The sequence below is a fragment of the Oryctolagus cuniculus genome, chromosome 3, assembly GCF_051225735.1.
Source record: "Oryctolagus cuniculus isolate XC-2025 breed Fujian yellow rabbit chromosome 3, ASM5122573v1, whole genome shotgun sequence".
NCBI classification, from domain to species: domain Eukaryota; kingdom Metazoa; phylum Chordata; class Mammalia; order Lagomorpha; family Leporidae; genus Oryctolagus; species Oryctolagus cuniculus.
The window spans coordinates 136,154,223-136,181,120 of NC_142869.1; the positions used below are offsets into that span (position 1 = coordinate 136,154,223).

At 43.6% G+C, this 26,898-nt stretch overlaps 1 protein-coding gene and 1 pseudogene across 5 annotated transcripts in view; one reads left to right on the forward strand and one right to left on the reverse strand.

Annotated features, from left to right (window-relative positions):
- Positions 1-1,629: 1,629 nt before the first annotated feature.
- Positions 1,630-26,898, reverse strand: part of CBLL1 (Cbl proto-oncogene like 1) — a 48,854-nt gene continuing 23,585 nt past the window's right edge. For all 5 annotated transcript variants that reach the window (XM_089328434.1, XM_089328433.1, XM_089328432.1 and 2 more), the window contains exon 6: positions 1,630-1,930. In XM_089328434.1, the coding sequence (XP_089184560.1) occupies positions 1,858-1,930 (73 nt within the window). In that variant the 3' untranslated portion in view covers positions 1,630-1,857. The remainder of the gene's footprint in view (positions 1,931-26,898) is intronic.
- LOC100345672 (putative elongation factor 1-alpha-like 3 pseudogene) lies at positions 4,871-6,210 on the forward strand (annotated as a pseudogene).

Here is a 26,898-nt window from a genome sequence, read left to right on the forward strand (position 1 = left end):
TCAAACCTCTGGTGAGTTTTTTGAAACCTCTTTGCTGTGGAACCCTGGTTCAGCTAGAAACCTGCTACATGAGATTCTGCTAACAAAACCCCCAAGGGGACTTCTTTGCCCAGATTTTTGACCATCACCTCAGCTTTGTACTATCTAGATTTCTACTACCAAGAATCCTGACCAGATTCAAACAACAATCCTTCTAGCATTTTATCTGTCACTATAACTAGCTTTTGAGGCAAATCCTTATTTTCCCCCCACTGCTTCTTATGAAAATTGTGCAGAGGCATTTCAAAAAAGTTTGTGGAAGGTCGAATTAAAAGATACATTTATTTGGGTGCAAAATCTACACATACAAAGGGTCTTCAAAACATTCACAAAAATTGCATAGTATGAAAATACTATGAACGGATTTCAAAAAATTTTACACCCAAATAAACTTATTTTAATTCTTTTTTTCCCACCAACTTTTTGAAGCACTCTCATCTAAGTTAATGGGAACTATAATATGATGAAGTGGGAAGGTGAGAAGTTAGCGACCATGATGCTAGCCAATTCTTCCTGCTCTCAAGAGGAGGAAATAAGAACCAATGATAGGGAAACGTAGGACTCTTCTTTTTTCATGGTTGGTCATCATTTGTAACTCACAGCAGAACAACAGCTCCAGAGCTCCATTTAGCTGGAGAATGAGGTTCAGCAAACCTGCTTCTCTTTTTCATGAGGAATGTTCAAATTTGTAATTATTCATGCAATGGAAATTAAACATCAGCTCCAACAGACAAGATGTGGTGCCCTCTGTTCAACATCAAATCCCTCTTGTCCATGAGAAAAGCGGCTTGAGTTGTCCTAGATCTCACCACTGAATGTTTATTGTCAGGCACATTTTCATCCTTTGTTTGTGTCTTTACTGAGGGGGCTTATCCAGTGGACTTAAACACAAGTACAACAAAACCAAAATCAAGGGTATTTACATGGTCCACCTTAATCAAAAGCCAGAATACCAGCACACTTCCTAACTTTTTAAGTTTCTTGAGTTATGGGCAATTTATATGATTTCACACACCCTGTGGACCTCAAGGAAAAAATACACATACACATATGTCAAGATGTGATGCCCTATAAATCTCAGGTTAAGAACTTTTCCTTTCTGGAGAACATAGAGTAGGAACTGAAGACAGGAGTCTATTTAAGGGGTCATTTGGCTCGAGAATGGAGCAAAAATTTCCTGTACGGTTGTCACTGATGTCAGCATCACTCCAAGCAAAGGTACCTTCCACCGTTCTTGCCAACCAACCAACACAGCAGGGAACCTGAACAGGTGCTCCAACTCTTGTGCGTAAATCACACCTTCAACCTCAACATCTCAGAGGCTCACAGAGTCTCTTGGTTAAATGCTTCTCTTCTCTTAGGCCGCTAAGGTTGATGTGCTTTGAGTAATGGGCATATGAGGGGCCAGGCCTCTAGGTGCTAGCCTCAGTACCAGTACTGCAAACTGACTAGTATAAAACTCTGACCCCTCATTTAGGAAGAGGTCCAGACCAAAATAAAACATGTCAATGCAAGGGAGACCGAGGGGAAGTGGATACAACCGAGAAACAGAGCCACTTGGGAAGAGACAGACATATAAGAAAGACTGAAACGAATGTGTACTGAGTACTTTATCTTTAAAATCATTTTATAATAATTAAGCACTTGATACGGATTCATGTCTGACCACAGTGACTCACCACCCAGAATAAGTACAAAGATTTGAATGCAAGCCTGAACCCACAATGCATGTACAAGCACAGAGAAGAGGGGTATTTAATCCATTTTGTCTGCATCTCCATCTGAGCAGCAGCATGTCAAAACCAACATACTGATCTTCTAACCTGTTCTCCCAGTTTCTCTGTGCCTGAGTTCATGACAACTCCATTCTTCAAATCGCTCAAGCTGATATCTGTCAAAAAAAAAAAAATCCTATAACCTAAGCCTTTAAAATACTTGGGGGGGGGGGCGGTCTTAAAAAAGTCAAAAATGCATGTCATGAAAAAGCTATGCGTGGTGTTTTTTTTTGCATGAAAATGAACTTATTTTTTAGCTCCATTTTTCATGAACTTTCTGAAGTACCCTCTAAAATCACTCAATTCCCAAAGCAATCCCCATAGGGCAGATATCATGACTGATTTTAAGAAAGCAAAGTAGGGGTCGGCGTTGAGGCGTAGCGGGTTAAAGCTGCAGCCTGCGGTGCCGGCATCCCATATGGGCACTGGTTTGTGTCCCTGCTGCTCCACTTCCGATCCAGCTCTCTGCTATGGCCTGGGAAAGTAGTGTAAGATGGCCCAAGTCCTTGGGCCCCTGCAGCCACGTGGAAGACCCAGAAGAAGCTCCTGGCTCCTGGCTTCAGATCGGCACAGCTCCGGCCATTGCAGCCATCTGGGGAGTGAACCAGCAGATGGAAGACCTCTCTCTCTCTGTAACTCTGTCTTTCAAATAAATAAAATAAATCTTTTTTTTTTTAAAGCAAAGTAAAGCGAGCTCAAAGGGAAGAATAACTCATCTACGTTGTACATTGCAGGTGGTAGGGGCAGAAATCCAAGCCCAGAGCCCAGGCTTTGGATGATTTGGAAACCTTGCCTCCCAAAGGAAATTAAAACCTGTCTCAAAACTGAGCCAGTACAAAGCAAGACTAAACTCGGAAATAATACAGGTGCATTCTCCAGATTTATTCCTAAGATACTAATTTAGCGTTGTTTAATTAAGTACATCCAGAAACTTATTAAGAAATATTAATGTTCAGAATTAAATACTGTTAATATTTGCCTCTCCCGACCTGCGCCGCAGCTCACTAGGCTAATCCTCCGCCTGTGGCGCCGGCATCCCAGGTTCTAGTCCTGGTTGGGGCACCGGATTCTGTCCTGGCTGCTCCTCTTCCAGTCCAGCTCTCTGCTGTGGCCTGGGAAGGCAGTGGAGGATGGCCCAGGTGCTTGGGCCCTGCACCCGCATGGGAGACCAGGAGAAGTACCTGGCTCTTGGCTTTGTAGCGGCCATTTGGGGGCTGAACCAACAGAAAAAGGAAGACCTTTCTCTCTGTCTCTCTCTCACACTGTCTAACTCTGCCTGTCAAAAAAAAAAAAAAAATTGCCTCTCCCGATGGTTTTATGTAAATCTGGGGAATATATTTCTAACATAACATAGTTCCCTGATTACTATACCTTGAAAAAGAATACATAGGAGAAAAAATGTTGAGGAACATTTAAGGATGACTATGCAGAATAATTCTTAGCTGCATTAGCCATGTCTATTGTATTCATTCCTACCACAGGTGTTTGATCCTATAAATATGTGCAATATATTTCATATTTATGTGTGTTTATATATACGCATATATATTCTCCCATAAGTTGCCCATTTCTTGATTCCTGTAATGCTACCACCATCATCTCTCACATGAAAATTGTTAAAACACCCTTGCGACTGGTCTCTCTGCTTCCTAGTCCTTGTGCAAAGAGCTGCAACATCCCCTACCATTGCTCAGGACACCCCAGCAGCTTCCCAAGTCTATCAGAGTAAGGGCCAAATCTTTACAATGGCCCTGAAGGCCTGGGATCGCCCCCACGGCCCCTGACAGCACTCCTCAGGCCGCCGCTAACCACTGCTTTTCACTCCACTCCAGGCTCCTGGCTATGCCTCCACTAGGTCAAGTGCAATCCCATAGAGGCCCTTGCACGTGTGCCCTGTGCTTGGAAAGCTTGGGCCCACATCTTCTCTGCGATTTCCCTCACTTCCTCTTTGTTCAAACATCACCTTTCCTCTGAGTGCCTCCCCGCCCACTCCATTTCAAATGCAAACCCACCACCACCCCACGGCCTTACTTTTCCTTTTTTCTATAGGATTTCTATCACACTTCTTACATGGTATGTGATTTAATGATATGTATGGATTGTCTAGCTGAAGAGGGGTGCATCCTAAGTGCTTTGCAATGTGTCTAGCACATAAATACTTGAATGCATATGTCTTTATGTCCTACATGATAGGTGCTCAGCATATAATTATCAAACATGAGAGTATCTCAAAAAGTTAGTGGGGAGAAAATAGACATAAAAAACAAGTTTATTTTAGTGCAAAAAAGGTTGAAAGCCATGCAGTTCCCTTAATACACATTTTTTAAAAAGTTTCTTTTATTTATTTGAAAGACATAGCTATAGAGAGAGGTGAGGGGGGAGAGAGAGGGAGAGAAAGGGAGAGAGAGAGAAAGAGAGACACACAGAGAGAGAGAGTCTTCCATCTGCTGGTTCACTCCTCAAATGACCACAATGGCTGGAGCAGAGTGGAGCCAATCCAAAGCCAGGAGCCAAGAGCTTCTTCTGGGTCTCCCACATGGGTGCAGAGGCCCAAGGACTTGGGCCATCTTCTACTGTTTTCCAAGGTGCATTAGCAGGGAGCTGGATTAGAAGTGGAGCAGCCGGGACCTGAATTGGCACCCATATGGGATACCAGCACTGTAGGCTGCAGCTTCAACCTGCTGCGCCACAGCGCCAGCCCCTTAATACACATTCTCTGTAAACTTTTGGAAGATCATTCTTATGCATGGATTTCAATTATTTTTTGCATTAAAACAAACTTATCTTTTAATTCCATTTCTCACAAAAATTTTTTTCTTGTTAAACTTTTTTTAATGAGTCTCAAAATTCTGTAACGGATTTTTGGTCAAGCTGTTTCCATTAAAAAGTGGGAGGGACGGTATGTGGGGGAAGCCATTGTAATCCATAAATCGTACTTTGGAAATTTATATTCACTAAATAAAAGTTAAAAAAAAAAAAGTACTGAGGGCTTTTTCACAATGGGTTTGCCGCCAGGACACAGGTGTCATGGAAACCACTGCTAAATCAAAGACAAAATGGGAAAGGAAAAGACTCAAATCAACATCATTGTCACTGGACACATAGATTCGGGCAAGTCCACCACCACTGGCCATCTGATCTACAAATTGTGGTGGCATCAACAAAAGAACCACTGAAAAATTTTTAGAAGGAGGCTGCCGAGATGGGAAAGGGCTCCTTCAAGTATGCCTGGGTCTTGGATAAACTGGAAGCTGAGTGTGCACGTGGTATCACCATCAACATCTTCCTGTGGAAATCTGAGACCAGCAAGTATTACGTGACTGTCACTGATGCTGCAGGACACAGAAACTTCATCACAAACCTGATTCCAGGCACGTCTCAGGCTGACTGTAGCGTCCTGATTGTTGCTGCTGGTGTCAGGGAACTGGAAGCTGGTGTCCCCAGGAACAGGGAGACCCATGAGAATGCCCTTCTGCCTTATTACTGGGTGTGAGACAACTAATTGTTGGTGTTAACAAATGGATTCCCCCGAGCCACCCTACAGCCAGAGAGATATGAGGAAATTGTTATGGAAGTCAGCACCTACATTAAGAAATTTGGCTACAACCCTGAGACAGTAGCATTTGTGCCAATTTCTGGTTGGAATGGTGACAACATGCTGGAGACAATTGCTAATACGCTGTGGTTCAAGGGATGGAAAAAGTCACCTGCCTAGATGGCAATGCCAGTGGAACCACACTGCCGCTAACTAGACCAACTGACAAGCCTTCGCATCTGCCCCTCCAGGATGTCTACAGAATTGATGGTGCTGGTACTGTCCCTGTGGGCCAAGTGGAGACTGGTGTTCTCAAACCTGGCATGGTGGTGCCTTTTGCTCCAGTCAATATCACAACTGAAGTCAAGTCCGTCAAAACGCACCATGAAGCTTTGAGTGAAGCTCTCCCTGGGGACAACATGGGCTTCAATGTCAAGAATGTGTCTGTCAAAGGTGTTCATCATGGCAACATGGTTGGTGACAGCAAAAATGACCCACCAATGGCAGCAGCTGGCTTCACTGCTCAGGTGGTCATCCTGAACCATCCAGGTCAGATCAGTGCTGGGTACGCCCCTGTACTTGATCGTCACATGGCTCACACTGCTTGCAAGCTTGCTAAGCTGTCGTTCTGAGAAGAAGCTGGAAGATGACCCTGAATTCTTGAAATCTGGTGATGCTGCCATTGTTGAGATGGTCCCTGGCAAGCCCATGTGTGTTGAAAGCTTCTCAGACTATCCTCCTCTGGGTCATTTCGCTGTCTGTGATATGAGCCAGACAGTTGCTGTGGGTGTGATCAAAGCAGTGGACAAGAAGGCTGCTGGAGCTGCAAGGTCTTCCCAGAAATCTCAGAAGTCTAAATGAATACTATCCCTAATACCTGCCACTCCAGTCTTAATCAGTGGTGGAAGAATGGTCTCAGGACTGTTTGACTCAATTGGCCACTTAAGCTCAATAGCAAAAGACTAGTTAATGATAATGCATCATAAAGCCTTCAGAAGGAATGGAGGAAAAATAAGTACCAGGGACAGGGGCTTGGCACAGTGGTCATGTCCTGCTTGGCATGCCTGCATCCCATATCAGAGTGCCTGGTTTGAGTCCTGGCTACTCTGCTTCCAATCCAGCTTCCTGCTAATGTGTTCCCTGGGGGTAGCAGATGATGGCTTAAGTACATGGATCCCTGCCATCCACATGGGAAACCTGAATGGAGTTTCTGGATCCTGGTTTTAGTCTGGCCCAATCATGGCTTTTGCAGACATTTGGGGGAATGAACTAACAAGTGGAAGATCTTTGTCTGTCTGTCTGTCTGTCTCTCTCTCTCTCTCTGCTCTCTCCCTGCCTTTCAAATAAATTTTTTAAGAAGATTTATTTAGGAGCCAGCACTGGGCTAAGCCTCCATGCTTGGGCCCCTGCACCTATGTGGGAGACCTGGAAGAAGCTCCTGGCTCCTGGCTTTGGACTGGCCCAGCTCTGGTTATTGCAGTCATTTGGGGAGTGAATCAGTGGGTGGAAGACCTCTCTCTATGTCTCTCCCTCTCTCTAACTCTCTCTCTCTCTCTCAAATAAATAATAAATAATAATAGTTTGTTTATTTGAAAGGCAGGATGACAGAGAAAGATGGAGAGACAAAGAGAGATCCTAGATTCACTGATTCACTCCCCAAATGACTGCAACAGTCAGGGCTGGGCCATGCTGAAACCAGAAGCACAGAACTCCAGGTCTCCCACATGGGTGACAGGAACTCAAGTACTTGGGGCATCATCTGCTGCCTTCCCAGGCACATCAGCAGGAAGCTAGATGGGAATCTGAGAGGACATAAGTTAAATGCAGCACTCCATCATGGGATGCTGGCATCACAGACCATGGCTTAACTTGCTACACCACAATGCTGGCCCCTCAAATAAATTTGTTTAACTAAAAAAAAAAAAAAAGTACTAATTTTCAGGGCAGGCATTTCACCTAATTTGCTGACATTTCCTGGAATGCCCACAATCAAAATGCCTGGGATTGGAAGAAAAGTACCCTAATCCATTGTTGGTGGGAATGTAAACTGGTGCAGCCACTGTGAAAGATAGTATGGACATACTACAGAAATCTGAATGTAGTCCTACCATAAGACCCAGCCATCCCACTCCTGGGAATTTACCCAAACCAAAAGAAATCAGCATATGAAAGAGTGATCTGTACCCCCATGTATATTGCAGCTCAGTTCACAACAGCTAAGATATGGGAATCAACCCAGATGTCTATCAACTGATGACTGGATAAAGAAATTATGGTAGGAGATATACCAAGATGGCAGAATAGGGGGATGTTATAGTCTAGGGGAAGATAGTTTAAAAAAAAAAAGTGGGGAAAGTCCAATCTAAGGGAAAAGTTAAGGAAACTCCACACAAATTAAAGGGACACTGAGGATCTATGTGCAGGGTGTGGGCATGCACAATTGAGGACCCCAGCAGCCAAGAGCCTTAGCACCAGCTTTGGAGAGAAGTGAGACCAGACTGCAGTAGCCCAAGCCACTGGCATTAAAGCAGCAGGAAGAGCCAGGCATGAATTCAGCTTGGAGCTCTTTGGGGTACCTGCCATCCTAGAGGGGAAAAGGGGGGCATATTTTTCTCTCCGCTACCACTTGGCGCTGGTGTCCTGTAACTAGCCGAAAGAGGGAGGGCGCCATTTTGGATATGTGTAACAGCTGCACAAGTTTGTGTCTGCGGGCCCAGCAACCAGCCAAGTGGAGACGCCTGAGTCTGGCTGGGAGAACTGACAGGGGCTAGGTGCTTGTGACTGTGGGAGACCTGTGCTGGGACTGTGAAAACACTATGGCTATGTGAGAGAGTGAAAAGTGTGGCTAGGTCCTTGGGCAGTCACTGTGAGTGACTCCACATGCTTGGGGCTCCCTGATTCTCTGGTGAGGGTCATTGCTGCGGAATCTGTGCTCACACAGAGGGCTGCTCGGACCCTATGTGCAGTTCTTGTGGCAGTGCCGATGAATATTATACCCACTGGGGTTAGCAACCAGGCATTGGCCTCCTTGGAGGTGAGCATGAGACTATGCCAACAGAGCAGATTAACCCTCTTCTCTGATAAAAAAGAGAGAGAGAGAGATTTACCACGCCCAATTTAGGTGTCACCTTTGGACACTCTCCTCACCCTGGAGCACCAGAAAGCCTTGGCCACACCCAGCACACGCCTCAGGATATTCACTGAAAGAACAAACACTCCACTAATCCACAGAAGCATAGACCAAAGTCAAGGGCGTGGGGGGGGGGGCAGGGAACACCAACAAGTATCTCCACAAATGCCTAGAGATAAACACACTAATTCAAGAAACAAGATTAAGGAAGACAACATGACACTCCCAAAGGAACACAACAGCACTTCAACACTAGAATTTGAAAATGAAGAGACTGAATATTGATTCCAAATTTTGGTCATTGTGGACAGTGCTACTATAAATGTGGTGGTGTAGGTATCTCTTTGTTACAGCATGTTCCTGTCTTATGGATATGTACCCAGTAGTGGGATTGCTGGATCATATGGCAAATCTATTTTTAGTTTTTTAAGAAAATTAGGGCTGGTTCTGTAGCATAGTAAGCTGAGCATCCCCCTGCAGCATCAGCATCCCATATGGGTGCCAGTTCAAGTCCTGGCTGCTCCACTTCCAACTCAGCTCCCTGCTGATGGCCTGGGAAAGCAGTAGAAGATGGCCCAAGAGCTTAGACCTCTGCACCTACATGGGAAACCCAAAAAGGCTCCTGGTTCCTGGCTTCAGATAGGCCTAGTTCTGGCTGTTGCAGCCATTTGGGGAGTGAACCAGCAGATGGAAGATCTTTCTCTCTATCTCCCCTTCTCTCTGTAACTCTGAATCTCAAGTAAATAAACAATCTTTAAGGGGAAAAAAAGAAAGAAAATCTCCACACTGTTTTCCACAGTGGCTGCACTAATTTATATTCCCACCAACAACACAGAAGTGTTGCCCTGTCTCGCATCCAGCATTAGTTATTCTCTGTGTTTTGGATTTTAAAAGCCATTCTTACAGGGATGAGGTGATATCTCATTGTGGATTTGATTTTTATTTCTCTGATGGCTAGAGATGTTGAGCATTTTTTCATATATTTGTTGGCCATTTGTATTTCTTCTTCTTTTGAGAATGGTCTATTTAGGTCCTTTGCCTATTTCTTAACTGGATTGGTTGGTTTTTTGTTGTTGAGTTTTTTAAGTTGCTGATATATTTAGGATATTAATCCTTTGTTGGACAGGTAGTTCCTAAATATGTTTTCCATTCTGTTGGATGTTTCTTCACTCTATTTATTGTTACCTTTGCTGTGCAAAAGCTTTTGAGTCTGATATAGTCTCATTTGCTTGGTTTAGCTTTTGTTACCTGTGCTTTGGGGGTCTTGCCCAAGAAGTCATCCCTTACCCCAGTGTCTTGGAGTGTGTCTCCTACATTTTCCCCCAGCAACTTCATAATCTCAGGATTAAATGTAGGTCTTTTTTTTAAGACTTTTTTTTATTTATTCAAAAGGCTGAGCTACAGAGAGAGGGAGAGACAGACAGAGAGAGAGAACTTCTATCTGCTGTTTCACGCTCCCAAATGGCTATTGTGGATATTAGATAAAATAGACTTTAAATTGAAAATTGTAAAAAAGAGGTAAGGAAGGCCATATATTTTGATTAAAGGTTCAATTTAGCAAGAAGACTTAACACATACATATACATGCATCCAACACAAACCACCAAGATACATACAGCAGATACTATTAGATCAAAAGGGAGAGACTACAAAATAACAATAGTACTCAAATACCCCACTCTCATCATTGGATAGATCAACCAGACCAAAAAAAAATCAATAAAGATACATTGCAGTTGTTACACGCTATCAAGCAAATGGACCTAAGAGACACTTAGAGGACATTTCACCCAACAGCTACAGAATACACATTCTTCTCATCAGCACATGGAACATTTTCTAGGATAGACCATATGTTAGGCCACAAATCAAGTCTCAGCAAATTTAAAATGACTGAAATCATGCCATATATCTCCTCAGACCATAAAGGAATAAAACTAGAAATCAACAACAAGAATAATAGGACACTCATAAATACTTGGAAATTAAACAACATGCTACCGAGTGATCAATGAGTCATTGAAGAAATTAAAAAGTAAATAAAAAATTTCTTGAAATAAAGGAAAATGAAAACAACACAGCAAAATCTGTGAAATACAGCAAAAGCAGTATTAAGACAGAAGTTTATAGCATTAAGTATTTACATTTAAAAAAAGAAACGTTTAAAAAAAAAAGAAATTAAAGATCTAATTTGGGCGTGGTCCTGTGATCTAGTAGGCTAAGCTTCTGCCTGCAGCACTGGCATCCTATATGGCTCCAGTTCATGTCCTGGCTGCTCCTCTTCTGATCCATCTCTCTGTTATGGCCTGAGAAAGCAGTAGAAGATGGCCCAAGTCCTTAGCCCTCTTCACCCATGTGCGAGACCCAGAAGAAGTTCCTGGCTCTTGGCTCTAGTCATTGTGGCCATCTGGGGAGTGAACCAGCAGATGGAAGATCTCTGTAACTCTGCCTCTCAAGTAAAGAAATAAAATCTCTAAAAAAAAATCTAATTATACATGTTGAAGACTTAGAAAAACAAAACAAAACAAAAAAACAGAAATAAGTAAATTTGAAACAAAAAAAATCAACAAAGCAAAATGTTAGTTTTTTGAGATGATAACCAAAATAGATAAACCTATAGCCAGACTAACAAAGAAAGGAAAAACTCAAATAAAATTGGAAATGAAAAAATACATTATAACTTATACCACTGAAATATTAACTATATGTTAATAAACTGGAAGACCTCGAAGAAATTGATAAATTCCTGGATACATGTAACCTACCAAGATTAAATCAAGAACGTATAGAGAACCTAAGCAGACCCACAACAAGCAATGAGATTGAAGCAGTAATCAAAATTCTTTTTAAATTTTTTTTGACAGGCAGAGTTAGACAGAGACAGCAAGGTCTATTTTATTTTTTCTTTTTGATATGCAGAGTTAGTGAGAGAAAGAGACAGAGAGAAAAGTCTTCCTTTTCCATTGCTTCACCCCACAAATGGCTGCTACGGCTGGCGTGCTGCACTGATCCGAAGCCAGGAGCTGGGTGCTTCCTCCTGGTCTCCCATGCGGGTGCAGGACCCAAGCACTTGGGCCATCCTCCTCTGCCTTCCCAGGCCACAGCAGAGAGCTGGACTGGAAGAGAAGCAACCAGGACAGAATCTGGTGCCCCAGTTGGGACTAGACCCTGGGGTTGCTGGCGCCGCAGGCAGAGGATTAGCCTAGTGAGCCACGGCGCCAGCCAGTAATCAAAATTCTTCCATCAAGGAAGTCTGGGACCTGGTGGCTTTACTACTAAATTCTACCAAACATTCAAAGAGGAAGTAACTCCAACACTCTCCAAACGACTCCAAAATACTGAACAGGATGGAACTTTGCCAAACTCTTTTTATGAGGCCAGCATCTCTGTGATACCAAAACCAGAGACTCAGCATGAAAAGAAAACTACAGACTTATATCCTTAATGAACATTCATGCAGATTCTCAACAAAATACTAGCAAATTGAATCCAAAACCACATCAAAAAATCATACATCATGATCAAGTAGGATTTATTCCAGAAATTCAAGGGGGTACCACCATTTGCGATCAATAAATGTCATAAGTCACATCAATAGAATGAAGAATAAAAACCATATGATCATCTCAATAGATGCAGAGAAAGCATTTGATAAGATTCAACACTGCTTCATGATACAAGCCCTCCACAAATTAGGTATAGAAAGGATATTCTTGGGGCCGGCACTGTGGCACAGCAGATTGACGCCCTGGCCTGAAGTGCTGGCATCCCATGTGGGCAACAGTTCGAGCCCCAGCTGCTCTGCTTCTGATCCAGCTCTCTGCTATGGCCTGGGAAAGCAGTGGAGGATGGCTCATGTCCTTGGGCCCCTGCACCTGCATGGGAGATCTGGAGGAAGCTCCTGGCTCCTGGCTTTGGATCAGTGCAGCTCTGGCCATTGCGGCCAGTTGGGAAGTGAACCTTTGGATGGAAGACCTCTCTCTCTCTCTCTCTCTCTCTCTCTGCCTTTCCTCTCTCTCTGTGTAACTCTGACTTTCAAGTAAATAAATAAATCTTAAAAAAAGAATATTCTTCAAAATTATAAAATATAAAAGTAATATAATCCTCAAATTTATAAAATTATGAAGGCTATATGTCACAAACCAACAGCCAGTATCATACTGAATGGGGAAAAGCTGAAAGTGTGGGGCCGGAATCCCACATGGGTGCTGGTTTGAGTCCTGAATGCTCCACTTCTAACCCAGCTCCCTGCTAAGGACCTGGGAAAAGCACCAGAAGATGACCCAAGTGCTTGGGTCCCTGCACCCATGTGGGAGCCCTGGAAGAAGCTCCTGGCTCCTGGCCAAGGTCCTGGCAGACATTTGGTCTGCTCATTTGTGGTTTCTATCACTTGGTGTATCTTTTTCCAGCCCTTCTCTTTCAATCTGTGTGCATCTTTGTTTGTGTGGTGAGTTTCTTGTGGGCAGCATATAGTGAGTTGTGCTTTTTTATCCATTCAGCCAACCCAAGTCTTTTGGTTGGAGAATTTAATCCATTTACATTTAAGGTTAGTATTGGTAGATAAGAACTAAGACCTGTCATTTTGTTGGTTGAATACTGATTGTATCTGCTTTGTTAGTGAATTTGGTGGTGTCTTATGTTTTCATATTTTTTTTAAGATTTATCAATTTATTTACACAGAGAGAGGAGAGCTGTCCCAGGCCATAGCAGAGAGCTGGATTGGAAGTAGAACAGCTGGGACTAGAACCAGCACCCATATGGGATGCCGGCATTTCAGGCCAGGGTGTTAACCCACTGCACCACAGCGCCAGCTCCTGTTTTCATGTTTACTTCAAATGCAGGATGCCCTTCAGATTTTCTTACAAGGCTGGTTTTGTGGTAGTGAATTCTCTCAGTTTTTGCCTACCTGGAAAATACTTTATTTCTCCTTCAGTTTTTTTTTTCCCTCAGTAAGCATTTTATTGATGAAGCATAAAATAGACGAACAAAGTGGGAGAGAGAAGATACCAAGATGAAGGTAGCAACACAGAGTGGGAACGTAAAAACTGAAGGAGTAGGTAGGACTAACACTGGCCATAAAGGCACTACGGCATATAATTAAACATTATCCAGTAAACAAAAGGGTAGTCAAGATGTTCCTCATTTCTCCTTTGTTCTAGATCAGCTCAAGACTGCATCCAGCCTCTGATGAGCACACAGCATGCACTGTTGACTCAGATTCTACGCACAAATTAGCAAGGACCTAAACATATCTGTCAACTACATTTTCAAATGGGCCAAAGTTGTACACAGCGGTTGGCTGCATCCAATCATTTAAAAAGTCTATAGGTACGGACTAAGAATTTTAAATAAACTGGTCTTTGCTGTATTACCAAAAATGCGATTGGGTACAGGGTTTTACCAATACAATTACCCGCTTTTTAGGGCAGCTAACAAAGGAGTCAAATGCCCATTCTCCTTCAGTTTTAAAGATAGCTTCACTGGATATAATATTCTTGGTTGGAAGCTTTTTCTTTTACGACCTCGAATATACCATCCCACTCTCTTCTGACCTGTGGGGTTTCCACTGCGAAGTTTGATGTTAATCTAATTGGTTTTTCTTTATGCTAATTTGATGCTTTTCTCTTGCTGTCTTTAGATTCTTTCCTTGTCTTTAACTTTTTACAATTTGACTGCAATACGCCTTGAAGGAGATCCTTTTTGATTGAGTCCGCTTCTGGTTCTTTGAGTTTCTTGTATCTGGATATCCATGTCTCTCTCAAGACCTGGGAAATTTTCAAGTATTATTTCATTTTGCAGTTTCTCAACAGCTTTTACTTTTTCTGCTCCTTCAAGAAACCTCTAATACAAATATTAGGTTATTTAATGAGATCCCACATTCTGAATAAACTTTTGTCATTCTTTTAATTCTTTTCTCCTTAATTTTGTCTGATTGAGTTATTTCAAAATTCTTGTCCTTGAGGTCAGAAATTCTTTCCTCCACGTGGCCTATTCTGCTGTTAAAGCTCTTAATTATATGTTTTATTTCACTGAAGACTTCATCTCTGAAATTTCTATTTGGTTCTTCTTAATAGGTCTGTCTTATTTGTAATATTTTCATTCATTGATGTCATTCATTGATTTTTCTTTCTTAAATCTTCCTGTGTTCTCTTGCATCTGATTGAGTTTCCTTACAATGATTATTTTGAATTCCATATCTGTCATTTGATAGAGTTTCTTCAGTTCAGGATCTAATTCAGGAGATTATTGTGTTCTTTTGGAGGTGTCATGCTACCATGCTTCTTCCTGTGTTCCTGTATTAGTGTCAGCACATCTTACATCATCATCCCTTCTACTCTATGCAGTAGGTTTTATTGGAAAAGAGTTTATGGTTTAGCTGGAATGCCGGGTACAATTTGGCTTCTTGCTTTGGCTTTGGTTCTAGATGAGCCCAGGAGGGTAGTCTCTGAGAGAATTCATTTGTCTTAATGTCAGTTGTTTCTATCAATGACACAGTGATCTAGTCTGCTATACTTTGTAGGGATAGAAGTGTGGTTTTGTGATGAGTATGGGTTTCCTAGGTTGTGTATTTTTTTTAGAATTATTTTATTTATTTGAAAGACAGAGTTACAGAGAGAGGTAGAGCCAGAGAGAGAGAGAGAGAGGGAGGGAGGGAGAGAGAGAGAATGTCTTCCATTCCACGGGTTCACTCCCCAAATGACCACAACAGTCAGAGCAGAGCTGAGTTGATCCAAAGCCAGGAACCAGGAGCTTCTTCCAGGTCTCCCACATGGATGCAGGGGCCCAAAGACATGGGCATCTTCTACTGCTTTCCCAGGCCATAGCAGAGAGCTGGATCAGAAGGGGAGCAGCCAGGACTAGAGCCAGTGCCCATATGGGACGCCGGCACTGCAGGCTGGGGCTTTGACCTGTTGTGCCATAGCACCAGCCCCAGGTATGTACCTTAGGTCCACAGAGCAATCAGTTCCAGTCTTCCTGGTGATTGTGATTGCCAGGGCCTCATTCTTGGTGCTGAGGGAGACAAGGATGGCTGTTTCCTGACCTATTGGTAAGCCAGAGTGATGCCAGGGCTTGTGGCACCAACTGCTGTGGCTCTAGGACTGTGTGATGCAGGTGGACCCTTCCTTAGGTCCTGCTAGGAGAGACCAACTGGTGCTGGGGTTTATAACATCAGCAGCTCTAGTCCTAGAACTCGGGGATGTGAACTGAGTCCTGCACCAGTCCTACAGGGTGACCACAAGGTATACAGGAGATTCTTCTCTGGAGGGTGTGAGTCCAGAGAGGTGGAAGGCAGGCAGGCTTTTCCCGAGATCCACCAGATAGATTCCAGGGGCACTGAGAAATTTATAACTAATTGTTATAGTCCTGGAGTCATCGGATATAGTGAGGTCATCACCCAGATCTCTCAGGGTGGGAGCATATTTTTAATCCTCTGTTTCCTTCTCTTTTATTTTTAAGATTCTATTTATTTATTTGAGAGAGTTGCAGACAGAGAGAGGAAGAGACAGAGAGAAAGATCTTCCATCTGCTGGTTCATTCTCCAAATGGCCATAATGGCTGGAGCTGAGCCAATCCAAAGCCAGGAGCCAGGAGCTTGTTCCAGGTCTCCCACGTAGGAGCAAGGGCTGAAGTACCTGGGCCATCTTTGACTGCTTTCCCAGGCCATAGCAGAGAGCTGGATCAGAAGTGGAACAGCTGGGTCTCGAACCAGTGCCCATATGGGACGCCAGAACCACAGGCAGAGGTTTAGCCTACTACGCCACAGTGCCGGCCCCAGGAGCAGATTTTTTTATGGGTTGCTTCTCTTTAGTCCCCAGAAGCTAAGATGGATCCCCTTGCCCATGTAGGGTGTGTGAGTGTGGCTCTGGAGCTAATGTCCCCACAGCTGCAGGACACAGGGGATCTGTGCTTGGCCCCACGCACTACACTGCCTGTGACTACGATCCTGGTAGGAGTGGAACAGAGGCACACTGCATGACGCATTGCTACCACTTTGCTGTTCTGTAGGAGTGGGGGAGGGGAAGGACGCAACACGGTTTCCCTGCTCCCAGCCCAGCAATCGCTCAGACCCCAGTCAGCTTCTCAGGCTGCAGTAAAAGTCAGCGGGTGACTGTGGGATTCCCTCTCTGTTGAAACTGAGGGTGGTGGGGTGGTGGGGTGGTGGGGTTCACGCCAGTTTACTCCTACCTTGAGGTGAGAAGATGGTGGCTCCCAGCCGGCCACTGGCTGCAGTGGTGTCTGTCTTCTCTCCTCTTGTTCCACAAAGTTTTATTTTTTATTTTTTTAACTTCCTCACTGAAAGTTTCCATCAGTCAGACCCCTGGAGATGCTGCCCTTCCTTTGATCTTTCGGTATCCAGGCCAGCTGAAGATGGCGTGGTTATACCCTATTCAGCCGTCTTGGCTCCTCCTCCCCAATTTTCTTAATGCAGGTGCTGACTTCCTGAATGGTTTCCTCATATCCTTTCTACATTTAGAGAGATTTGGTGAGATTCATTTGGGTTTTTTTTTTGTACTTTTTTTGCTTCTAAATTTTATTTTTAACTGACACGATACTATACATATTTATGGGGCAAAGTGCAATGGTTTCTTACAAGTACACATTGCATAATTCCAATCATGGAAGCATATCTATCTCTTTAAAGGTTTAACATTTTGGGGCCAGCACTGTGGCATGGCACGTAAAGCTGCCATCTGCAGTGCCAGCATCCCATATGGGCGCCGGACAGAGTTCCGGTCGTTGCAACCAACTGGGGAGTGAACCAGTGGATGGAAGACCTCTCTCTCTTTCTCTCTCTCTCTGCCTCTCCTTCTTTCTGTGTGTAACTCTGAATTTCAAATAAATAAATAAGTCTTTAAAAAAAAAGTTTAACATTTCTTTATTGCGAATATGTTTAAAATGCTTTCTTCTAGGGCTGGCATCCCTTATGGGTGCCAGTTCCAGTCCCGCTGCTTCACTTCCAATCCAGCTCTCTGCTATGGCCTGGGAAAGCAGTGTAAGATGGCCCAAGTCCTCGGTCCCCTGCACCCATGTGGGAGACCTGGAAGCAGCTCCTGAATCCTGGCTTCAGATCGGCTCAGCTCCAGCCATTGAGACCATTTAGAGAGTGAACCAGCAGATGGAAGATTCTCTCTGTCTCTGCCTCTCTGTATCTGTAACTCTACCTCTCAAATAAATAAATAAAATCTTTTTAAAAAGTCCTTTCTTATAGTTTTTAATATTTTAGAGAAATATACAGCATATTCTCTTTATCAAGGGTCACTCTGTAGTACAGTAGAACACAAGAACCTCTCACTCTTAACTATAACTTAATACATTTTTTGAAGATTTATTTATTTATTTGAGAGGTAGAGTTATAGACTGTGAGAGGGAGAGACAGAGAGAAAGGTCTTCCATCCACGGGCTCACTCCCTAAATGGCTGCAATGGCTGGAGCTGGGATGATCCAAGCCAGGGCCAAGGAGCTTCTTCTGGGTCTCTCACTCAAGTGCAGGGTCCAAGCACTTGGGCCATCTTCCTCCACTTTCCCAGGCCATAGCAGAAAGCTGGATCAGAAGAGGAGCAGCCAGGACACAAACCAGCACCCATATGGGATGCCAGCACTGCAAGAGGAGGCTTAACCTACTATGCCACAGCACCAGCCCCAATCAAGTTTTTTGGGTTTTTTGTTTTTGTTTTTGTTTTTGACAGGCAGAGTTAGACAGTGAGAGAGAGAGAGACACAGAGAAAGGTCTTCCTTCCGTTGGTTCACCCCCACGTGGCCGCCACAGCCGGCGCGCTGCAGGAGCCAGGTGCTTCCTCCTGGTCTCCCATGCGGGTGCAGGGCCCAAGCACTTGGGCCATCCTCCACTGCACTCCCTGGCCACAGCAGAGAGCTGGACTGGAAGAGGCGCAACGGGGACAGAATCCGGCGCCCCAACCAGGACTAGAACCTGGGGTGCCGGGGCCGCAGGCGGAGGATTAGTCTAGTGAGATGCAGCGCTGGCCCCCAATCAAGTTTTTAATATTTCACAAATGAGTGTCATGTAATACTTGTCTTTCTGTGGTTCATTTCACTTCCTATAATGATCTTCATTTCCATCTGTGTTGTTGCAAATGATGTCATTTTTATGACTTAATAGGATTCCATTGAATATATATACCACAATCTTAATGATGGACATTAAGATTTTTCTCTGGTTCTTAGCTATTCTGAATAGTGTTGTAATAAACACTGGGGGCTGGCGCTATGGCATAGTAGCTAAGCTTCCACCTACAGCACTGGCATCCCATTTGGGAGCTGGTTCAAGACCCAGCTGCTCAATTTCCAATCCAGCTCTCTGCTATGGCCTGGGAAAGCAACAGAAGATAGCCCAGGTGCTTGGGCCCCTGCACCCACGTGGAAGACCCAGAAACAGCTCCTGAATCCTGGCTTCAGATCTTCCCAGCTCTGGCAATTATGGCCATTTGGGGAGTGAACCAGCAGATGGAAGAGCTCTCTCTCTGTCTCTCCCACTGTCTGTCTGTAACTCTACCTCTCAAATAAAATCTTTAAAAAATAAAAATGTTTATAAAAAACCTGAATTTCAGTGGTGTATTGACAGACTGATTTCATTTTCCTTTGATAAATAACCAAAGGATTGCTAAATCAAATGGCAGTTCTATTTTTAGTTTCTTGAAGAACCTTCATTCTGTTTTCTACCATGGTTGTACTAATATGTATTCCTACCAATGCTTTGCAAGTGTTCTTTTTTCTCTACCTCACCAGTGCTTGTTGTTTTTATAATAGTTGATATAACGGAAGTCAGGTGAGATCTCATTGTGGTTAGGACTTGTGTTTCCCTAATGATGAGTGAGGTGGTGCCTCTCCCGTGTGCTGCTGGCCACTGTACATCTTCCTTTGAGAAATGTCTTTTTAAATCTACTGCACAAGGGGCAGGTGCTATAGCACAGAAGGTTAAAGCCTCAGCTTGCAGTGCCGGCATCACATATGAGCAGTGGTTCATGTCCCAGCTGTTCCACTTCTGATCCAGCTCCCTGCCAATGTGCCTGGGAAAGCAGTAGAAGATGGCTCAAGTGCTTGGGCCCCTGCACCCATGTGGGAGACCAGGAAGAAGCTCCTGGATCCTGACTTCATATAGGCCCAGCTCTGGCTGTTGTGACCATTTGGTGAGTGAAGTGGCAGATGGAAGATCTCTCACCTCTACCTCTCTCTGTGTAACTGTCTTTTAAATAAATAAAATAAATTAAAAAAAAACCTGCATATTTCTAAATTGCATTATTTGGTCATTCGTTGGTTGCTTTTTGTTTTGTTGTGTTGTGTTTTGTTTTACTATTGAGTCGTTTGAGTTTCTTAGATATTCTGATTACTAACCCATTGTCAGATGTATAACTTCAAAATATTTTTTCCCATCTGTAGGTTGTCTCTTCACTCTATTGCCTGTTTCTTTGATTGTGCAAAAGTTCTTTAGTTTGTTGAGATTCTGTTTATCTATTTTTGCTTTTGTTTCCTTAGCTCTGGGGGTCTGATCCAAAAAAAAAAAAATCCTTACCCATTCCAATGTCCTCAAATTCTTCCCTATATTTCTTTCTATGATTCAAAGTTTCAAGTCTTACATTTAACTCTTTAATCCATTTTAATTTTTTTTTTTGACAGGCAGAATGGACAGTGAGAGAGAGAGACAGAGAGAAAGGTCTTCCTTTGCCGTTGGTTCACCCTCCAATGGCCACCGTGGCCGGCGCACTGCGGCCAGCGCACCGCGCCAATCCGATGGCAGGAACCAGGTGCTTCTCCTGGTCTCCCATGGGGTGCAGGGCCCAAGCACTTGGGCCATCCTCCACTGCATTCCCTGGCCACAGCAGAGAGCTAGCCTGGAAGAGGGGCAACCGGGACAGAATCCGGCACCCCGACCGGGACTAGAACCTGGTGTGCCAGCGCTGCAAGGCGGAGGATTAGCCTAGTGAGCCGCGGCGCTGGCCAATTCATTTCCCATTCATGGTGAGAGACAGGGTATACTTTCATTCTTCTGCATGTGCATATCCAGTTTTCCCAACACTGTTTATTGAAAAGACTGTTCAGGGGCTGGCATTGTGGCATAACAGGTAAAGCCACTGCTTGTGCCATCGGCATCCCATATGGGCACAGGTTCAAGTCCTGGCTGCTCCACTTCTAATTCAGCTCCCTGCTAATGTGCCTGGGAAAGCAGTGTAGGATGGCCCAAGTGCTTGGGCCCTTGCACCCACTTGGGGGACCCAGATGAAGTGCCAGGCTTTAAAGTTTTTACAGTATTAATCACTCACCTCTTTGGTTAAATTTTTCCTAGGATTTTTTTTTTTTTTTGGTAGCCATTTGTTATTGGGGTATAACAATGCTACTTACCATTACACATTCACTTTGTATCCAACTTTGTTAAATTTGTTAGTTTTAATGGTTTTTAAAATTGTTTTTATCTATTTTTGAAAGGTAGAGTGACAGTGGAAAAGAGAGAGAGAGATCTTCAATGTGTTGGTTCGCTCCTTAAATGGCTGCAAAGTTCAGGCTGGTCCAGGCAGAAGCCAGGACTCAGAACTCCAGACAGGTCTCCCCTTTGGGTGGCAGTGGCCTAAGTACTTGGGTCATCTTTCGCCGCCCTCCCCACGCACATTACCAAGGAGCCAGATGGGAAGTGGAGCAGCTGGGACTCAAACCAGTGCTCTGATATAGAATGCCAGCATTGCAGGTGGTGGCTTAACCCACTACACCACAATGCCAACCCCTCTAATAGTTTTTGAATGGAGTTTTTGAGGAATTTCTATACATGAGGTCATATCATCTGCAAACAGAGACAGTTTGAATTCCTCATTTCTGATTTGGGTGATTTTTATTTCTTTCTCTTGCCCAATTTCCATGGAGATGACTTCCAGTACTGTGTTGATTAAGTGGTAAAAGTGGACATCTTGTCTTGTTCCAGATTTTAAAAAGTAATCAGCGGCTGGCACTGCGGCTCACTAGGCTAATCCTCCGCCTTGCGGTGCCGGCACATCGGGTTCTAGTCCTGGTCGGGGCGCCGGATTCTGTCCCGGTTGCCCCTCTTCCAGGCCAGCTCTCTGCTGTGGCCAGGGAGTGCAGTGGAGGATGGTCCAAGGATGGTCTCATGGGAGACCAGGAGAAACACCTGGCTCCTGCCATTGGATCAGCGCGGTGCACCAGCCGCAGCGCGCCAGCCGCGGCGGCCATTGGAGGGTGAACCAACGGCAAAGGAAGACCTTTCTCTCTGTCTCTCTCTCTCACTGTCCACTCTGCCTGTCAAAAATAAATAAATAAATAAAAAGTAATCAGCTTTTCCCCACTTAGTATGATGTTAGGGGTTGGCTTATGATATATGACACTTATTATGTTGAGATATATTCCTTGTATGCCTAATTTGTTCGGAGTTTTTATGATGAATGGATGTTAAATTTTATCAAGTGCCTATTCTGCATGTATTGAGATGATCCCATGAGTGCTGTCCTTCATTCTGTTGATATGATATAGCATATTTATTGATTTGAGTATGCTGAACCATCAGGCAACCCTGGAAGGAATCCTACTTAATCATGGTGAATAATCTTTCTTTTTTTATTTATATTGACTTCACTTTTCTTGCATTTGTGCTCTTTTTTAAAAAAGATTTATTTATTTATTTGAATGGCAGAGTTACAGAGAGGCAGAGACAGAGGCAAAGAGAGGGAGAGATCCTCCATATGCCAGTTCACTCCCCAGATGGCCACAACTGGAGCTGCACTGATCCGAACCCATGAGACAGGAGCTTTCTCCAGGCCTCCCACGCAGATGCAGGGGCCCAGGGACCTGGACCATCCTCTACTGCTTTCCAAAGCCATAACAGGGAGCTGGATTGGAAGTGGAGCAGCTGGGACTAGAACCAGCTCCCATACTGGATGCTGGCACAGCAGGTGGTGGTTTTACCCGCTATGCCACAGCGCTGGCCCTGGTGAATAATCTTTTTAATGTGTTGTTAATTTGGTATTCTACTATTTTGTTGAGGATTTTTAAAAGATTTATTTATTTATTTATTCATTCATTTATTTGAAAAGAATATTGGGAAGAGACAGAGCGAGAGAATCTTCAAACCACTGATTCACTCCCCAAATGGCCACGATTGGGGCTGGACCAGGCCAAAGTCAGGAACCAGAAACTCCATCCAGGGCCCCCACACGGATGACAGGGACCCAAGTACCTGGGCCATGATCCACTGCCATCCCAGGTATATTAGCAGTTGCTGGATTGGAAGTCAAGTGGCCAGGACTCAAACCAGCTCTCCAGTATGGGATGCCTGTGTTGTAAGTCATGGCTTACCCCACTGCACCACAATTCCTATCCCTAATGAGGATTTTTACATTTGTGTTCATCAAGGATATTGACCTGTAAGTTTTTTTACCTTGTTTTGCCCTTGTCTGGTTTAGAATGAGTTTGGCAGAATTCCCTCCTCTACCATTTTTTGAAATTTTAAGAAAAGTTGACATTAATTCTTTAAATGCTTGGTAGAATTCAGAAGTGAAGCCATCTCATCCTGGGCTTTTCTTTTGATGGGAGACTTTTCACAACAGATTCATTATCATTGCTCATTATGGTCTGTGAAGATACTCTGTTTCTTCATGATTCAATGTTGGTAAGGAGGATGTGTCGAGGTATTCACCCACTTCTTCTAGGATATCAAATTTGTTATGGAATTGTTCATGGTAATCTCTAATAATCCTTTGTGTTTCTATGGTATCTGCTGTACTGTTTCCCTTTTTATTTCGGACTTTTTATTTGGATTTTCTCTTTTTTTCTTAGTCTAGCTAAGAGTTTGTTAATTCTATCTTTTCAAAGAACCAGCTGTTCATTTTATTGACTTTTTGTGTGTAGTTGTTTTAGTCTCTATTTCATTCATCTCTGTTATGACTTTTATTATTTCTTTGTTTCTACTAATTTGGGGTTTGATTTGTTCTTTGCTTTTCTAATTTCTTAACATGCAGTGGTGAGTTGCTTGGGACCATTCTACTTCTTTGATAAAACCTTAACCTATCAACTCTCCTCTTATACTGTTTTTATTTTATTCCATAAATTTTGGTATACGCTCATTTCAAGAAATTTTTAAAATGTCTTTCCTAATTTTTGTCTTGATCCATTGGTTATTCAGGAGGAAATTGTTTACTTTCCAGATATTTGTGTAGTTTCTGAAGTTTTACTTGTGATTCCCAGTTTATTGCATTATGGTCAGAAAAGATAGTAGATATGTTTTCTGTTGATACTTGCTTTGTGACCCTTTACATCCTCTGTCTTAGAGGATGTTCCATACACTGTTGACAAGATTGTGAATTCTGCAGCTACTGAATGGAACATTCTATAGATGTTTTTATTTCCAATTGTCTTTGGGTACAATTTTACTCTCTTTATTTGTTGATTTTCTATCTGTCTGAAAGTAGAGTGTAAAAGTCCCCTACTGTTATTGTATTGGAATCTGCCCCTTACTTTAAGCTTATTAATACTTGCCTTATGTATTGAGATGCCCCCCAAATATTGGGGTGTATATATATTTACAATTGTTGTTTTCTCTTGCAAGATTGAACCTTGCATCATTTGTAATGGCTCTCCTTGTCTCTTTTGTACTAAGTATACTTTATCTGATATAAGTACTGTTACTCTTGCTTTCTTTTGGGTTCCATTTGCACGGAGTATCTTATTTCATCCTTTCACTTTCAGTCTATTAACGACCTTAGAGGTGAAGTGAGCTTCATATAAGTGGCATATAGTTGAGTCTCGTTTTTAACTCTATTGTCACTATGTCTTTTACTCGGAGAATTTAATCCATTGACATTAAGGAAATTATTGACAGGTAAGATCTTATTACTGCCATTTTGATACTTGCTAATTTTATTGCAGCTCGCTTATGTCTCTGTCCCTCTCTTACAAACTTCCTTTGTGGTTAAGTGGTTTGATCCCTTCTTACCATTTCAGTCAGTTTATTATTGATTTTTGTTTTATGGTGACCATAAGACTTACAGAAATCTTCTTTTGGTTGTAACCAGCTATTTTGAAATGATAGCAGTAGGACATGAATGACAGACAGGAAAAGACAAAAAGAATACAAATAAGGACCCCCATACTTGCATGCCATTCCTCTTCACATTTTGAATTTTTGATTTCCCAACTTACACCGTTCTATAATTTCTGCCTTTTAACATATTAACACAGTTAATATTTTTAATTGTTGTTTTCTTAGTCTTCATACCAAAGACGTGGTTTATTCACTATGTCAGTATAGCCAACTTCTTTTACCCATGTGTTTTCCACCTTCTGTTATTTCCTTCTTACTTGTTAACATTTCTTCCTTTCAGTTTGAAGAATTTCCTTAGTTCCCACCATACAGATTTCCCACCATACAGATCTGGTGGTGATAAACTCTTAGCTTTTTGTTGGCCTGGGAACATCTTTAATTCTTCATAGGTAAAGGATGTTTTGTTGGCAGTTCTTCCCTTCAGGACTTTGGAATTCTCATTCCACTCTCCTGCCTGTAAGATTCCTGCCAACAAGTCTGCATCGGGTGCATGGGGACCCCTTTGTGTCATTTGTTCCTTCCCTCCTGCAGCTTTGAGAGTCCACTCTATATTTTTAATCTTGGAGACCTTTATTACGTATGTTTTGGGAGTAAGCTTGTTGTTGTTTTTTTTTTTTTTAAGATTTATTTATTTATTTATTTTGACAGGCAGAGTGGACAGTGAGAGAGAGAGACAGAGAGAAAGGTCTTCCTTTTGCCATTGGTTCACCCTCCAATGGCCACCGCGGCCGGCACGCTGCACTGATCTGATGGCAGGAGCCAGGTGCTTCTCCTGGTCTCCCATGGGGTGCAGGGCCCAAGCACTTGGGCCATCCTCCACTGCACTCCCGGGCCACAGCAGAGAGCTGGCCTGGAAGAGGGGCAACCGGGACAGAATCCGGTGCCCTGACCGGGACTAGAACCCGGTGTGCCGGCACCACAAGGCGGAGGATTAGCCTAGTGAGCCGCAGCGCCGGCTATTTTATTTATTTGTAAGACAGAGTTTCAGAGAGAGGCAGAGAAAGGTCTTCCATCCAATGGTTCACTCCCCAAATGGCCACAACAGCCAGACCCACGCTGACCCAAAGCCAGGAGCTTCTTCCGGGTCCCCCATGTGGCTCTTGGGCCATCTTCTACTGCTTTCCCAGGCCATAGCAGAGAGCTGGATCAGAAGAGGAGCAGCTAGGATTCAAACTGGCACCTATTTGGGATGCCAGTGCTTCAGGCCAGGGCTTTAAACCCGCTGCACCTAGAGTAAGCTTGTTTGATTTGAATGGGGTGATCTCCAATCTTCCTGTAGCTGGAAAGTTGTGTCTTTCTCTTGGTTTGGAAAGCCTTATTATCTCTTTGAATATGCTTCCCACCTCTTTAACATTTTCAAGATGCCCTCCAACCTCAGTTACTCAAATATTCGCTCTTTGCATACTGCCTCAATGTTCCCCTGAACTCCCTTCATTATTCTTCCACCAACTCTGTTTTCATTAGTTCATGCATGCACGTCTGATTACTTCTATGTGATCTTATGACCAATTTTTTGAATTTCATTTCTTGCATTTCTTCAAACTCTTCATTTCACAATCTAGTACTAAAGTGCTGTATTCTTTTGGGGGCATCATGCTATGTTCCTTATTCTTGTTTATTGAATTGGTGCATTTGTTATTCGGCATTTGTGGAAATACTCATTGGTTCCTTTTTTGCTGTGGTGGCGGCTTTTATCTTTGGACTGTGTCTGTGTGGATTAGTGGAGGGTCTGCTTTCAAGGAATACCTAGAGCTGTGTGGTGGGTGTGGCCAGGGAGCTCTCTTCAGTGCTCCAGGGTGAAGGGAGTGTTAAGGTGACACCCAGGTTGGGCATCGTAAATGTCCTTTTTTTTTTTTTTTTCATTCAGTGGGGAGGTTTTTCTGTTCTGTTGGTATAGACTCAGCTCATTTCCTCTCCTCAAAGGAGACCGGTGCCTGGCCCCTAGCCCCAGTGGGTATAATATTCGTTCACACTTCCACAGGGACCACACAAAGGATCTGTGCAGTCCTCGGTGTAAGCTCAGATACAGCAATGTCCCTCACCAGAGAACCAGGGAGCCCTGAGCGTGTGGAGCCTCCCCCAGTGACTGCCCAAAGTCCCAGCCACCGTGAGTCTTCCCACACAGCCTGTGTTTTCACAGTCCTGGCACACAAGCCTCCCATCAGTTCTCCCCACCAGACTCAGGAGTCTCCGCTAGGTTGGTGGCTGGGCACAGACACGAGCTGGCACACCTGTTATGTATGTACAAAATGGCACCTGCTGTGTATCGGCTTGTTACAGGATGCTGCTGCAGGGTGAACAGGGAGAGAGAAGTGTACCTCCCCCTTTTTTGTCCCTCCTCTAGTTTGGCAGGTACACAGTC